Consider the following 18,080-nt stretch of genomic DNA (forward strand, 5'->3'; position numbering starts at 1 on the left):
GGACTCTTCTTTTTTAATTCAATAAGTGCAATCATTTCTAGACCTACAACATTTTACATCTCTCTTGCGTTTTGGCGAATGGAAAGTAGATATATCTGATAAGGAATAAATAAGAAGAAGCAAAAACGTCAAAATCGTTTTATTGGTTAAATAAATTGTAAACAAAAATGTATATTTTGTTTAGAGTTTAGGTACATGTTATAATCAATAAAAAGAGAAATGAATAAAAAGATAACTTTTGGAAAAATTAGTGCTAATTTTAGCCAAAACTCCGAAAAAATTGAAGCCACCGGTTCATTCGGAACATTTGGCCCCCCTAAAGCTATTCAAGCCCTAGAGGAGGATACAGAATCACAACAATTAAAAAATGTTATGGGTATATCAACCTTTGGCAAAAAGGCCAAGTCCTTCGATATTAAAGACATGATTGCACAGGTAAAGGCAACTGCTCGAGAAATAACTAAAAAACCGGAAGAAGATGTTGCAGTAGAAGAAAGTGATAGCGACAGTGATGATGATTTTGTAGGGCCCCCAGTACCTGAAAATTTTTTAGCTAGTAATCAAGAGAAAAGTAAGGAGGAAGAAAGTAAACACAGTGATAGTAGTGATGAAGAAGATACTGTAAAAGATGATGATTTATTTATTCCTTGTTCCCATGAGACACAAATGACTCATGGAACTAAAGCTGTTACTGCTCTTTGTGTCGATCCAAGTGGTGCTCGACTTGCATCAGGTAAATTAATGTTTGCCTTATATGTAGTTCTCAATCCTTCTTATGTCCTTCTTCTTTCCTTATAGCATTGGCATTATAACCCTGGATGAGTCTTTGCCTGCCTGGCTATGCCATTCCATTTAGATTTCGCTTGTACTCTTCTTCCCCATTGTCTTACATTCAATAGTTTTCAGGTTGTCTCCCATGTCATCCATCCATCTCGTTCTGAGCCTTTCTTTTTTTTTCATTTTCATTTCATTTTCTCAGTATCTTTCTCTCTAATGTCTTAAGTTTGGCTTCAGTTTTTTTTGTCATTATCCAGGACTAATCAATGTTCTGTAGATAGTGATTTTGGTTCTTTTGTCTAATAATTTCAATGTCATCAATCTTTTATTAGCATAGTATGTACGATCCCTACGGAAAATGTGTGGATTGATTTCTTTACGAAATTTTTCTGATTGATTTCTGTGCCAAATATGTGAAGGTATTTACATGTTCAATGGAATAGATCTATTTTAAGCCCTCTTTTTTGTGCTTTAGGATCAATTTCCTTGAACTCTTGCAGTTAGTTACAGTCGGAAAAATGAAAGAATACCCATGAACGATTGCATCACTCACATATTTTGTATTTGCTGTTTTTTCTTCATAAATAACAAACGAGAGAAATGGATTATTAATAATCTGAATAATATGTGATTGATGTGATCGTTCATGTTCTTTCATTTTTATGACTGTAGTTTTTGCTTGCTCCTACTAATGATAGATACATTGTCTGCATATGCAGTAATTTGTACTGTTTTGGTATGTATGTATATGGCCGGTTACATTGGTTTTTCTGATGACTGCTTCAAGAACTAGGTTGAACAGCATAGTTGATAGGGCATCTCCCTGTCTCACTCCCACATTGATGTCAAATAGGGGAGTCAGTTCTCCATCTACTCTCTATAGATATCCTGTTAGCGCTAAAAATTTATCAGTCACTGGATTGTATTATAGTTTTTGATCGTTTATCATATTTGGAACATCATTGTTTCTTAGCTTAAAACCCTTTTGAGACATAAAAACTTGTGCTCAAAATTTCATGAGTTCTTAAGTCACTAAGGTTGGTTTGAATACAAACAAACAACATTTGACTTACATTTGTTTCCTCCAATTATTTTGTATAAATTAATCGTTATTATAGGACTCAGGTTTTATTTACTCATATAGATGGCCACCTATCTATTAGTCCACTTAACTCAAAATAGCCTAAACTTGACTTAGGAATTTTTAGCCTGTGACCACAGAATTGTTAAATAGTAGTTATCAATCTTTGTCATTTTACAATTTTTTTTTATTTCTTAACAGGATCTATAGATTATGATGTCAGTTTCTGGGATTTTGCTGGTATGGATTCCAGTATGAGAAGCTTCAGGACATTACAACCAGCTGATAATCATCCCATTCGAGGTTTACACTATTCTAGCACAGGTAATTGAATGTTATACAAAAATTAACTCTAAAACCCAAAATATACTTAAGTCATATTAAGATATACTTTTCAATATTGTTAAGATCTGAACGACAAACTTATACATTTTTAAACGAAGCTGGCAACAAGTTGCCAGACATTGAACACAATGGAGACAAATCTTGGACCAAGCCAGACAAATGATTGACAAGCAAAATATGATAATTGAATGAAACAGACATTATAATAATATTAGTCTCCTTTTAACATGGCAGGAGTATTCTTTTTCTCATGATCATCTTTCAGTGCATCACAGTTTTTCGATTTCTTTCTAATGCATTAGTATGTGACAGAAAAAAGGCACGTCCGTGATTACAGACATTTACAACATTTATTCTAGTTATTCTAGTTGTAGATAGATGGCGCCATAATAAAAAAACTATTTTTTTTTAATTAGATAATAATATTACAAATATAATCTGTATAATTTATAAGACTATACAAATCAAAGAAAATACCATTTTATAAATGCAAGAAACACATTTGATTTGTTTTTATTCCAAATTGAAAATAAAATGTGACAACTGTCAGATTTAACTAAAATGTCATGTTAGAATAAATGTCATAAATGTGTATTATCACGGACTTACCCTTTTTCCTATCATTTGTTACGCACTGAAAAATGCTCATGAAAAGGACAATAGTATACTTGTTCTAGCATGGTAGTCAGCTATTTCTTCTGCCTTTTGCAAGAAAGGTAACAGGACCAGTGCTATATTTCAACCTCTTATTATTATCCTTAATTTTAATTAATCCTCTGGTGTCCACACTGCGGTACTCTGTGCCACATTTTAAAGTTTTAATAAGTTTTACCAATATTCTTTCGTACACACCACTGTCTATTTAGATATGTGTGAGTGACTATCTCACAAACCTTACATACTCATAGACATTTCACGACCATGTTAATCTTTCGGATCGAATTAACGCCATCTCTTGAATGGAATGGGAACTAAATTGACAAATTTTAGTTACGTGAGAATTTCCAATTATAAATTTTGCAGGATTTTTGATGAAATTTCGCAGGAAATTAAAACAACAGAGACAATTCAATGTTTTATTCCATATTTTACTGAAAACTTCAAATATTCCAATTTTTTTTTCAAAATGCTAAACACTACTGCCATGTGTCAGGTGAAAGCACTGATGTGTAATATTGAGTTGAATGAAAATTTTTGAGAGAATCTTGTAGGATGATTGTTCAGAGTTTAGATAAATATTACCTTATAATCTTTTTACAAACTTCCAAAAATATATAGGTCCGAAATATTGATGACACACTTGTCTATTGGAATACACTGTTTCAGGATCTATTACATTGTTTTTTTTAATGTGGAGAAACACAACACGGGATGATCAATGTAAACTAAAAATTCTACTTATAAAAAACGGAGAGGAGGTTAATACAATAATTAAAAACGTAACACCACTATAATAAAATCATTAAGCCACAAACTGTAAAATAAAAAGTAATAACTAAATAACAAATTAATTTAATTGTCAACTGTCAGTTGTTAAATATGACAAGAGAATTAACTGACAGCGACATCTCTGGATTGGAATGGTAACTAATTTGCTGTCTTGACCTTGACAATTTACGTGAAACGTCTATGAGTATGTATGGTTTGTGGACTATCTTTAAAATACTACCTATTGCATTTTCTCAAGTGTTTTATCAGTTTGATATTGAGAGTTGAAGTGAGGGTTTTGAAGAGTGATTTTTTTTGCAAAAATCAAAGTGAGACAAAAATTCAGTGAAATGTGTGTTTATAAGACTAAAATTATTTTGTATTTAGGTATTTTACTTTTGGGATGTTTGTGAAATTTTTTTTGTAGTAACGTTTTCTTTGTTTAGATTACATTGTAAGACTGACTACTCGTTTTTTATTTTGCATCTGAGTTGTTACATTATGTTAAAGTCATATAATAAAATGTTAAAAATAACGCTTTTCCTTTGTTATTCTAACAAATTTTTGATGTCTTTAACATCTAATACCGTTTTTTATATGTGCGGCATTATGCACAGCAGTGTGTTCACTCATGTAACTTTACGAGACGTAGCTACCGGAGGGTTAATGTACTTCTTTAATTCAGGTTGAGCATAACAAAGACCTAGGGATATTTTTTATGAATATCTCGATTTTTTTCTCGCCATGGAATAAACCGCTATATTTCAGGTCAATCTTAACACTTGAATTACCAGTTCCTAAAAAGACACTTTCTATAAGTAACTTCACTAAATATCGGAATTGTTTGAAATGAAAACAAACGAGGGATGACCAAGATACATTAAGTTTAAACTAATGGGACCAACAGATTTTTTTATATTCTTTTTCATATCTTGATCAAGGTGAATTTTTAAGTCCTTGTAACTAATAAAATTACAAAAATACGAGATCCTTTGTAAAAGGTATATTTAAAATTCCCTAAAAAAGGGTTAAATTAAATCACGGAACGTTTTCTGATTAAAAAATCCATCATCAGTGTTACTAATAGCCAATAATATGCATGCCTGAACCACCAAAATGTTGGGTAAAAACCCTTTAAATGATGAAAATTGTTATGATATACTACGATACTACTGTTTATCTTATATTTTTAATAATATTTAGTGATATTGTAAATATTCCTGTATATTACCCAGGGCAACACACATTATACAATAACTGAAGATATGACATGGAGTCGGTGGGCGGGGCCTACGTATCTACGTCACTCTGCGTGAGTAGAACAGCATTAAATTCAGTGTTGTCGTATAGTAAACGGTGTTTATTTTTTGTTTAAGGTGAATTTTACTTATAATTTGTTAAACTTTTATTAAAAATGAGGTGTGCCGTGTTTGGTTGTAATGTGGATAATCAATCACAAGGTTTCGATACGAATATCAAGTTTTTTAGTTTCCCAAAAGACAAAAAAGTGCGATGTGTGTGAAAACAATTATGTAAACGTAAACGTGCAGACAATTTTAACGTTAACAACGCTCGTATCTGCTCAACACATTGTAACAGCGACGATTATGAACGCAATCTTAAACACGAGCTGCTTGGATATTCTCCTAAAAATTTTCGATACCTTAAAAAAGAAGCTATTCCATCCCAAAATTTAGCCAAAGCGGGAAAAGGCAAAGTGGATTCTGGTAGAGAGCAACCAACTGTTTTTAATGGGAAATAAGCCACAATTTTACTAAAAAATGATTTTATTAACGTTTCGACGTCCAAATCGGATACCGTTGTCAAAATACAAAAAATATTAATAAATTAAACAAAAATGTTGTTGCTTAGTAAAAAATTCTTCTAATAATTTATTTAATCTGACTCATTTATATCGGCAATTCGGACATATATTATACATTTTAAAGGAGAAGACTTTAAAATTATATTGCCAATTGTTAATTCGATTACATAAAATCAACCCAAACTCAAGCATATCCGTCACAGAAAAAAAATCATAGCATGTGATCTGTCTTTAAAAATACAACCACATGCAACGGTGACAGTAAAATTCTCGAGTTAGAGATTCCATAGTAAGTCACGAGGGAAAACCAGGAAAAAACCTCGTGATACTATCCCGACATCGTCAATATCAGGTCTTACTCTCAAAACTAATACCAGATTCTAATATAATACTTACGATAATAATAGTAAGACCTAATACTTACGATGTCATGATAGTATTACGAGGTTTTTTCCTGGTTTTCCCTCGTGATTTACTACGAAAACTCTAACGCGAGAATTTTACTGTCACCGTTGCATGTGGTTGTCTTTTTAAAGACATATCACATGCTATGATTTTTTTTTGCGACGGATATTCTTGAGTTGGGGTTGATTTCATGTAATCGAATGAACAATTGGCAATATCATTTTAAAGTCTTCTACTTTAAAATTTATAATATATGTCTGAATTGCCGATATAAATGAGTCAGATTAAATAAATCATTAGAAGAATTTTTTACTAAGCAACAACATTTTTGTTTAATTCAAATTCAAATTCAAATAATTTATTCAACCACTTAGTTATTATACAATATACATATAACAGACCTAATTAATATACTTATACTGACTGATTCATCCGGAGGCAGACCTAGACACAAGGCATCTGTTTGTCGGATACCTCCCACTGATGTCAGTCAACATAATATACAATGTACATATAATTTATTAAATACACTGTCTATAATATGTATAAATTAAAGTAAAATATAAATCAAAACATTCAATAACAATAGCAAATCGATACATTTCTTTTTAGATTTTAACTGTTTATGTGATTTAGTTTTTTTTTTATTAGATGATTATTAGATGATTAGATGAAAGAGTAAAAAAGGAGAAAATACGAATTGGTTGTGCAAATCAAATTCAAACATTTTCAAATATTTTAAACATTTCCGGGTTACTGATAATTAAACTCTTTACTTCCTTACTAAATTTATGTCTTATATTAATTTCTTTTAAATGCGTTGGTAACATATTAAATAGTTTAGGACCATAATAGGAAAATGATCTCTGCGTCACAGTTTTTTTAAATAAATTAGTATTTAGATGTAGATTAGTAGCTGCTCTAGTAATTGAAGTTTTTTTATTGTTTTTTACTTTTGAAAATTGGGTCCTTAGGAGACATTGGTGTATATAAATTTGACGTATTTTGAATAATTTTGTTTCTTGTTAGAGTAGAGATGTTGAGTGTAATCTAGGTTTTTTAAATATTATTCTAAGTAAAATATTTTGTGTAGTTTGCAAATTTTTTAAATTAGTAGAGAATGCACCACCCCAAATAGTTATACAATATCTTAGAACTGATTCAACTAATGAATTATACATCATAATAAGATTGGACTTAGATAGGATGAACCTTACTTTATAAAATTTATGTATTAAAGCTCTTATACGTTTAGAGACATAGGTAATATGGTGTGACCACCTTGTGTGACCAAATATTTTATTACAGGGGTTTGTTCTAGTATGGGGCAATCACATATATTATCTTTACATCTGGGATTATGCAGTCTAATCTTTAAAGATGGTTGGTCCGTAACTGTTGGGGAAAATGTTACATATTTTGTTTTCTCGACATTTAAAGTTAAAAGATTATGATTTAGCCAAATTCTAATATTTTTAAGACAAACCTCTGTCGCAAAATGCACTTCTTCCCAAGTATTTCCTGTAATTATGAGTGCAGTATCATCTGCGTAACATACCAACTGTCCCTCAAAATTCTGGATTGTTGCAATACTATTTATGTATACGAGAAATAAAATAGGTCCTAACACCGTTCCTTGTGGTATCCCCATCTGAACATTAATATTAGTGCTTATTTTGTCACCGATTTTAGTTTGCTGCGTTCTGTTTGTTAAATAATTTTTAAAAAGATCTAATGCAATACCCCGAATACCATAATTATTCAATTTACCTAACAGTTTGGCATGAGATATCGTGTCAAAGGCTTTAGCCAAATCCAGAAAGACTGCTAGGCATTTTTTAGAATTATCGAGAGCTTTAATTATTGTTTCAACTAGATTCAATGCGGCATCTTCTGTACAGGATTTTTTTCTGAAACCGTATTGAATTTTAGAAAGAACATTATGCTGATCCAGAAAGCTAACCAATCTATTTGTTAATACTTTTTCAAATAATTTAGCAAAGTTATTTATTACAGATATCGGTCGATAATTAGTTAGTTTATTTCTAGAACCGCTTTTGAAAATGGGAGAAACTATAGATTGCTTCCATTGCATAGGTATTTGTCCTGTTGAGAGACTGAGATTTATTATATGGGTTAATGGGCCCAATATATTAAGATGAATATATTTTATTAATTTGCTACTAATCTTATCGGGACCAGGTGAACAATTATTCTTTAAATTAGATATCAAAATAGTTATTTCGGCCTGCGTTACCGGTTTTAAGAAAATAGACGATTCTATATAAACATCTCTCAACAAATTATCAGGTAAATTTGAATTTTCTATTTTATTTGCCATTTTCATTCCTAAGTTTATAAAAAAATTATTAAACACATTTGCCTTATCTGTATTATTTTTAACGCAGTCCCCATTTTCATTAACAATATCAATATTAGAAATATCTAGTGTATTTTTACTTCCTGCAACCTCATTAATAATATTCCATAATTTTTTAGTATTCCCATGAGTACCGTATAATTTTTGTTTATAGCAATCATTTTTCTGTTTTTTTATTAACACATTAAGTTTATTTCTATATTCCTTATACTGTGCTTCTAGAATGGGTGTAGGCGTTTTATTTAGTTGTTTTTTGAGGATATGACGTTTATGAATGGATGTTATTATTGCCGTAGATATCCATGGTTGTAATTTTTTGTATTTGTTATTTTTGTTGACAACAATTTTAGTGAAAGAGTTTGTAATTGTGTTTATTTTATTAATGAAATTGTTGTAAGAAATTTGAACATTATTATTATTAATTACTTCAGACCATGATTCATTTTTTAAATAATTATTTATTTTTTTAAAGTCAATTTTTTTGTTGTAATTTTTTTCTTTATGTTCTGTATTTATACTGTCACAGCTTTTAAAGGATATCAAAACAAATGGCGAAAAATGATCTGTCATATCGGTTTGAAAAACTATCGAATCTATATCAATTTTACTTTCTATATTATTAGTTTTCCTAATAAATATATGATCTATTGTTGTCTTAGAATCAGAAGTAACTCTTGTAGGTTTATTTATATAAGAGATGAAACCATATGTATTTAATATGTTTAGATACCTAGTTGTATCGGGTGTATAGGATTTTAACAAGTCGATATTTATATCACCTACATAAACTTCAAGATGTTGCATATCCAACTGCTGCAGATATTGTTCCAGATCGTTTAAGAATATTTGAGTATTTGTTGCAGGTGGTCGATAATAGGCAGTTATCCCAACTGAATAATAAGAATAATAAGTATTTAAATGTTTCGTTAAAAATTTCACGCGGAGAAATTTACTATCATTTATCTCTATAGTACTAATTGTTGATGATATACTATCTTTTATATAAATCACCGTACCATCGCATTTATTTATACACGATTTATTATAATATATTCCGTAATTCGGAATATGAAAATCATTTATATTTACCTCCCTAGTTTCGGATAAAATAATTATGTCCAAAAGATCCTTACCTGATTCTAAATATATGAGCAGTTCATCAAAATGCTTTTGTAAACTTCGAATATTAAAGTGAATCACACCAATTCCATTCTCCCATTTTACCCTCTCCAGTTCAAGTAAGTAATCTTGAAAATTATTATATTCTTTTGTATCGATTTCCTGACTATTATCTAAAATTTCTAGATATTCAAGCATTTAGTCATAAATTGTACCTGATATCCCAAAATTTAATCAATCGTTTATTAAAGCGAAATAGAAAAATGGTATCGAAAACAAAAATTTAAAGCCTTAAAACCTAGAGAGCATTAGCAATAATACAATTGATAAAACACATATTATTTACAAATTATAATGAGTTCTGTATTCATCAAAGTCTTTAGAATTTTTTATTATTTTTACGTTACCGTTTCGACAGACGTAGATTTTACCATTGTCAGTCCACACATTTTTTAAACCCACAAGACTGGTTAGCTGATTTACCAATTCCAATTTTAAGTTAGTGAGATCTTCCTTAATAACTACCCCAGTACCCTTTAGTAGCTTCTTCTTAGCGTAGACTGTTTGCTTATTCTCGATTGTATTTAATTTAAGATACACAGCCCTAGCTTTATCCTTGTTTTGTTTACCAATTCGATAACATAAGTTAATATCTTCATATTTTAAATTTAAACCCATTTTAGAATTTATTAGGTTAATTATTTCGTTTCTGGTGTCTTCTTTCTCCTTTTCCTTTAGATTAAAAATTCGTAGACACATGCGCCGGTTCCCTTGATCTAGTCGATCAAATTTCTCGTTCAATTCTTCTATTTTGCGCTCCAAGTTTGTTTTAGTGGAGTTAATATCCACTTTAAGTGACGCCACTGTTTCTTCTAAATTACCTAGACGGGTTTCAATGGTATTTATAATGGCTACGGCGACATTATCAGTAAGACTTTTTATAATATCTTTATTTTGGAGACTTTTTATAATGGCTTGACTTACAGCATTTTCAATAGCTTCTTTTACTTCTCTTGTAATAACCATAGTGTTCCAATTTTTTTTCAACTCACAGCACCAAAACTATTTTATATTAACACTACTGAAAAATTAGGAAATTTTTCGCTGAATTTCCTTATTAAAATGTTACTTTTTCGGGAGCTCAGATTACAACCGACTACTCACTACAATCCATAGGCGGCGAATGCCGCCTTTTAATTCATTAATATTTTTTGTATTTTGAGAATAGCATCCGATTTGGACGTCGAATCGTTAATAAAATCATTTTTTTGGTAAAATTGTGCCTTATTTCCCATTAAAAATAGTTAATGACAAAAATGCCACAAGAAAATAGCTTCAGAACGACAGTAGAGAGCAACGCTGTGTATTATACAGTATAATATACAGGGTGTAACAAAAATACAGGTCATAAATTAAACCACATATTCTGGGACCAAAAATAGTTCGAATGAACCTAACTTACCTTAGTACAAATATGCACACCAAAAAAGTTACAGCCCTTTGAAATTACAAAATGAAAATCGATTTTTTCGAATATATCGAAAACTATTAGAGATTTTTTATTGAAAATGGACATGTGGAATTCTTATGGCAAGAACATCTTAAAGAAAAATTATAGTGAAATTTGTGCACCCCATAAAAATTTTATGGGGGTTCTGTTCCCTTAAACCCCCCAAACTTTTGTGTCCGTTTCAAATAAATTATTATTCTGGTGCCATTAGTTAAATTAAATATTTTTAAAACTTTTTTGCCTCTTAGTATTTTTTCGATAAGGCAGTTTTTATCGAGTTGCGGCTTCTTTTTTAATATGTTTACATAAAAATTTTATGAGGGTTTTGTTCCTTTAAACCCCCCAAATGTTTGTGTACGTTCCAATTAAACTATTACTGCGATACCATTAGTTAAACACAGTGTTTTTAAAACTTTTTTGCCTCTTTGTATTTTTTTGATAAAGCATCTTTTATCGAGATGTGGCTTCTTTTATAATATGGTTCAAAATATACCTAAAAATGTAAATCATAAATAAATTTTCATATTATTACCATAGTCCTGTCGCCAGGGGGGGTACAACGGCCTCCTTAATTCAGATGGACTTACCCAAGTTTTTTTTTATTTATTTTGACCCGTAGAACACGAATTTTTTGGGTAACAGTTGATCCGGATGTCGATAAGATTGTTATAGACAAAGAACTTGAGGAATTACATAACAGTGATTTCTCGCAAAATAAAACATCTTTTTGTATTTTTTGGGTCATTCTAGGCAAAAAATGTTCTGACAAGTTTTTTCGTAGGATGCATAGTTTTCGAGATAACCGCGGTTGAACTTTCAAAAAATCGAAAAATTGCAATTTTTGAACACGAATAACTTTTGATTAAAAAATAAAGTAGCAATTCTGCTTACCGCATTTGAAAGTTTAAGTCAAATTATATCGATTTTGATTATTTGCATTGCTAAAAATTTATTATTTTATTGGTAAACAAAGCTATAAACACCTAGTGCGTGAGTGGTGTTTTCAATGATTTCTCATTTAAAATCTAACGAGTAGGTAGAGTAGCTACAAGTGCAAGCGAGGCAATTTCTACGTAGCATGCGTTAAAACGCATGTATTAGGTACGGGAAACACTATGTGTTTATAGCTTTGTTCAGCAGTAAAACAATTAATTTTTAGCAATGCAAATAAACAAAACCGATATAATTTGACTTAAGCTTTCAAATGCGGTAAGCAGAATTGCTACTTTATTTTTGAATCAAAAGTTACTCGGGTTCAAAAATTGCAATTTTTCGATTTTTTGAAAGTTCAACCGCGGTTATCTCGAAAACTATGCATTCTACGAAAAAACTTGTAGGAATATTTTTTGCTTAAAATGACCCAAAAAATACAAAAATATGTTTTGTTTTGCGAGAAATCGCTGTTATGTAATTCCTCAAGTTCTTTGTCTATAACAATCTTATCGACATCCGGATCAACTGTTACCCAAAAAATTCGTATTCTACGGGTCAAAATATATAAAAAAAACTTGGGTAAGTCCATCTGAATTAAGGAGGCCGTTGTACCCCCCCTGGCGACAGGACTACCAAGTCTCCATAATCGTACTTTACCATATACAAATATGTGGTGGATTTGACAAATATTCAAATATCTCGATAAGAACTGACTTTTGGAAAAAGTACTAGGAGACAAAAATTTTTTTAAAAACTTGTGTTTAACTAATGGCGCTACAATAATAATTAAACTGAAACGTACACAAAAGTTTGGGGGGGTTTAAAGGAACCAAACCCCCATAAAATTTTTATGGGGTGTCCAAATTTCATTATAATTTTTTCTTAAAATACTACCGCCATAACAATACCACATGTCCATTTTTAATAAAAAATCTTTAATAGTTTTCGATATATTGGAAAAAATCGATTTTCATTTTGTAACTTCAAAGGACTGTAACTTTTTTTTCGTGCACATTTGTACTAAGGTAAGTTATGTTCAATCGAACTATTTTAGGTCCAAAAATACGGGATTAAATTTATGACCTGTATTTTTGTTACACCCTGTATAATGAGACGTATCTTGCCTAATAATAAAAAATCATGTTTGTAATTGATTTCTATTATTAGATTATGTTCTCAATAATTATATTTAATCATACTAAACAAAACAGCACTTCTCGAAAATTTCACAACTGATGTTAAAAGCCCCAAATCTAAATGGCAATGCATTCGAAATGTAAAGGATCTACTCACACCGTGACGTCATGCGCGACCTGAACGAAATTATGACCGCTGCGTGTCGTATCTTAGGTTATTGTATCATGGGCAACACAGGACTCTTCCCACGTGGTTGGAATTTAAGGATTGAGAGTTAAATGGCCAACTCGGAGGATCTCGTGTTTTTGTGATTTATGGTATACAGCTAGCTACAGGAATTTTGTTTTCCTCGTGGATTTTAATAAAATTAGCCGACATAATGGTTAAATACCGGGTGTCCATTTATATTTCCCCCCATTTTAACTACCTATAACTTCTAAACGGCTCAAGATAGAAACATGCGGTTTTCGCTGAAATGTTTTATTTTACTAAAAGTTTTGTATGAATCGATTGAGTTTTTTATATCGCTTTCAACTACGAAAATAAAAATGGCGGATTTTTGAAAAAAACTTTGTTGACTTTTTTTTAATGGAACACCCAGTATATTTTTTTGTAAATTGAAAGAACGATCATTCACCTATCCAGCGATATAAAGTTTTTTAAAATCGGTTGTCAAATCACTGAGTAATTAATTTTTAAAATGAGAGGTGCAGCGTGGATATCACATACCTAAATAACATGTAACTAAGCAAAATGATATTATGTTGTGATTTTCACATTGCATCTCTCATTTTAAAAATTAATTTCTCAGTCATTTGACAACCGATTTTAAAAAAAAATTATATCGCTGGATAGGTAAATGACCATTTTTTCAAGTTACAAAAAATATACTGGCTGTTTTAATAAAAAAAGTCAACAACGTTTTTTTTTCAAAAATCCGGCATTTTTTATTTAAAAGCGATATGAAAAATGGCTATTTACCTAAAAAATTGAAAAAACGATCATTGACCTATCTAGCGATATAAAAATTTTCAAAATCGGTTGTCAAATGACTGAGCAATTAATTTTTAAAATGAGAGATGCAATGTGGAAATCACATAACATAATATCAATTTGCTTAGTTAGAGAGTTGCACCTCTCATTTTAAAAATTAATTACTCAGTCATTTGACAACCGATTTTGAAAAACTTTATATCGTTGGATAGGTGAATGACCTTTCTTTCAATTTACAAAAAAATATACTGGGTGTTCCATTAAAAAATAATCAACAAAGTTTTTTTCAAAAATCCGCCATTTTTTTTCGTATTTGAAAGCGATATAAAAAATTTAATCCATTCAGACAAAACTTTTACTAAAATAAAACATTTCAGCGAAAACCGCATATTTCTATCTTGAGCCGTTTAGAAGTTATAGGCAGTTAAAATGGGGGAAAATATAAATGGACACCCGGTATTGTAGGTATATCATTAGATTGTCTAAATTAAAAATTTTGATGTCTATATTTTTGATGTTTATATAAAGATGTTTTGCAGGTGATCTATTATTAGTCATATCTGGCGCAAGTCAAGCTAAAGTGATAGACCGAGACGGCTTTGAAAAACTAGAAACTGTTAAGGGTGATATGTACATAACGGACCAGGCAAAAACCAAAGGGCACACAGCAGGATTGTTGGCAGGACTTTGGAACCCCATAATTAAGGAAGAATTCTTAACAACCAGTGCTGATGGGACAGTAAGAACTTGGGACTTCTATGAAGGTAAGTGACAGAAATTATTATATTTTTATACAGTTGAGTCCATGGTTCTTTACTCGTGCGTCAAAATTTAAAGCATACGAAATAGGTCGGAAATTTACTCCTCGCAGCAGCAATTAACAGAAAGTGGCTACTGCTCCAATCACGGATTATATTATAGAATTCCGTTTTTCTAATTTTAAGTAGCTGACTAAATTTAAAACGAGTTCTTGTGCTTGTGAGGTAAGAGTTTTTCCAGGCATAATCTACATAAAAAAAATTAATAAAATATTTTCTTTTTCTATTTTCTTTCATTTTTGCGGAAACTTAAATAAAACCATTTCTTAACTGCGTGAATGAGGTTAACTTTGTATATAAATTAATGGCAAAATAAAATACACTTGCCAATATAAAATGAGTCGTGAAATACATGTTTATGTGATATAAGTAACTTCTAAATGTAAAAACAAGACAAAAAAAAAAATAGCAAAAAATCTAACAAACTGACAGCCGCAAGCAAGCAAACCAGAAACGTCACAAATTGTACTTAAAATCTGAAAACGTCCCCAAGCGTCTTTTTTGTAATTACCTACCTATCTATTTTCAATGTACTGAGTCTAGCACATTCATGAAAATAACATGTGTCTACTTAATAACAGGCGATAGCTGGTTTGTCTTTAGTTTCATGCATGAAAGACAACGAGGCTAGATAAAAAGTATGTGCTTTATCTCGCCAGGTATTAATAACGCACGCGTAAAGAACCATGGACTCAACTGTATGTTCTGTTGCAGTTGAATGGTTTTATCAGTTTTATTGGTAGATCTATGGGCTCTGGGTTACATACATGAGTAAGTTCAGGAAGGACTGATGTCATAAAGTAGAGTTTGGAGTAATTCACTATTGGAGTTTAAAACATTTTTAAATTATGTTTTTTCATTCTTTCTTGGTAATTGTAAAAATTTTTTTCTGTAGGCTTTAAATTAATAGATCTAATGATTTTTAATGAGATTAATTTTTATAAATTATTTTTTGTATTTCCAGATATAACTATTTATATAAAAAACGGTAAATTTTCGCTTTTTTCGTCTATAACCAAAAAGTTGAGCATTTTAAACAAATGTGAGAGTAAGAAACTCATAAATCGTCTAAAAAATTTCAATATGGCGTTCGCTGAATATGTCCATCCTTATTGGTTGCTTAGAAAATTGCAAAATAAATCATAAATTTTGAGTTTTTATAAATATTCATAACTTATGTAAAAATTAACTTAGAACTATTGACTTAATTAAAAAAAATGACAAAAAGTAATTTTAAACAGTGTAAAATTATTTTGCAAAAACACGTCGATTTTTTGCTTACTTATAAACAATTAGAATAACTTTTTAACCGTTACCCGTAGAACAATTATTTTTTCATATTTGGAAAGACTGAATTTTTATACACATTTAGAAAGAAAAACAATTGTCCTAGGACAATTAGGGACAAAGTTAGCCCCCCTTTTTTTAATTCACATGTTTTTGCAAAATAATTTTGCAGTATTTAAAATTACTTTTTGTTATTTTTTTTTAATTAAGTCAATAGTATAAATGTTCTTCCATAAACTGTCAGAAGTCTTACTGTAACGTCATAATTTTCTGACTTGTAGTGTTGCAAAAAAATGAATTTGGGATAAACAAATTAAATAACTTTTAAACTATTTGACCAATTACTTTGAAATTTAAAATATAACTTAAGCACCAGAAGTCTCAGCAATTCGTGTTATAAGAAGGTTCTAAGTTAATTTTTACATAAGTTATGAATATTTATAAAAACTCAAAATTTATGATTTATTTTGCAATTTTCTAAGCAACCAATAAGGATAGACATATTCAGCTAACGCCATATTGAAATTTTTAAACGATTTATGAGTTTCTTACTCTTAAATTTGTTTAAAATGCCTTTTTGGTTATAGACGAAAAAAACGAAAATTTACCATTTTTTGATCTTCATTTGTTTATAACTATGTATATCATCAAAATCGGCTGTAGGAAACATATAGGTTATTAATATAGATGTTCATACTACTCAAAAAATTTGCTTTCGGCCTGGAGGGGGTTGTGTCACCAACAGGATATTTTTTTCCTTATTTCTCTGAACTATTAACCAACAACAAATATAAATAATAAGTATAAAAATAATATAAAATATCTGAATAACTAATATCCTAAGCACAAAAAGAACACACGTGTTTCTCCATAGGCGTAACCAGGGGGTGGTTTTGGGGGTTATAACCCCCCCTTTTGGACGTACTTTGAGCTCTATACGCTTAACACCATTATTATTCCATACCCCCCAGAGACCTTCTGTGTTTCTCAACACAGGAAACAATATATTTCACAGTTTTTAGTTTATAACATTTGTATTCTATAAATTATTATTTTTACGTTTCATCCCAAATGTCAAATTAGTGTTAAGAGGCTACAGTAGCGATCAACAGGTAGCAACAAATGCGGTCCAAGATTGCGGCTGTAATTTTGAATATTTTTTCGAGTTATTTGGCACACATATTCGTAATATATAATAAAGAATGGCGGTACAGAGCCCAATTTGAGAAATATATTAGTATGTGGAAATTACTCTGTAATTAAATACAATATTAAAAAAACGAGCCTGTACCGCCATTAAGAAGAACAAAAAAATACACTTTCTTCAAATAAACTTTTTTATCCCATGCCTGGATTTTGTGTCATTTTGGACCTACTAGAATTTTTTATTTCTAACAAGAAATTGAACATATTAGGTATACCTAATACATAATTAGGCAACATAGAGAAATTATTGTCACTGTCATTTTGACAAACCTGCGTCAGATTTTCTCTTATCTTTTCTGTTATATTTATCGATATCTGTTCAGTGCAGTAGTGTATTATTATAAGAATTCGTTATTGTTGTTTCGTAGGAAAGTAGTGTTTATTTATAGTTAATTTATTAGATTTTTGTGTAATAGAACGAAGTTGTTGCCTATTTGAAAAAATAGATTATTGTTAATTGTGAGTTTTGGTTATATATAGTATAAGTATATTTTACATACAAATATTTCGAATTAATTGTGAGTTTTGGTTATATATAGGTAGGTAAGTATATTTTACATAAAAATATTTCGAATTCTAATGCGAGTATATAAAGTTAGAGTGCCTTTGGCGCTCTATGAACTAAATAAAATAAGACGGCTCTTGTTTCGCTTCACAACGAAATGATTATTTATTATTATTATTATTTCGTGCAAATACCTATGTTAATATAAAATTTTCACGCATTTTGGTTTATTTTTATAAATATTTATTTACTAATAACAAAATTAAATTAATATTTATTGACGGAAAACTCCATTTTACAATTAAAATTAAAAGTCAAAATTAAACATTGA

At 30.1% G+C, this 18,080-nt stretch overlaps 1 protein-coding gene across 1 annotated transcript in view; it reads left to right on the forward strand.

Annotated features, from left to right (window-relative positions):
• The first annotated feature begins 120 nt into the window (after window positions 1-120).
• The window catches only part of LOC126891929 (gastrulation defective protein 1 homolog), a 44,111-nt gene continuing 26,151 nt past the window's right edge, over window positions 121-18,080 (forward strand). The window contains exons 1-3 of the mRNA XM_050661277.1: window positions 121-733; window positions 2,060-2,182; window positions 14,473-14,697. Of these exons, the coding sequence (XP_050517234.1) occupies window positions 220-733; window positions 2,060-2,182; window positions 14,473-14,697 (862 nt within the window). The 5' untranslated portion in view covers window positions 121-219. The remainder of the gene's footprint in view (window positions 734-2,059; window positions 2,183-14,472; window positions 14,698-18,080) is intronic.

This window comes from Diabrotica virgifera, chromosome 9 (assembly GCF_917563875.1).
Source record: "Diabrotica virgifera virgifera chromosome 9, PGI_DIABVI_V3a".
NCBI lineage: Eukaryota > Metazoa > Arthropoda > Insecta > Coleoptera > Chrysomelidae > Diabrotica > Diabrotica virgifera.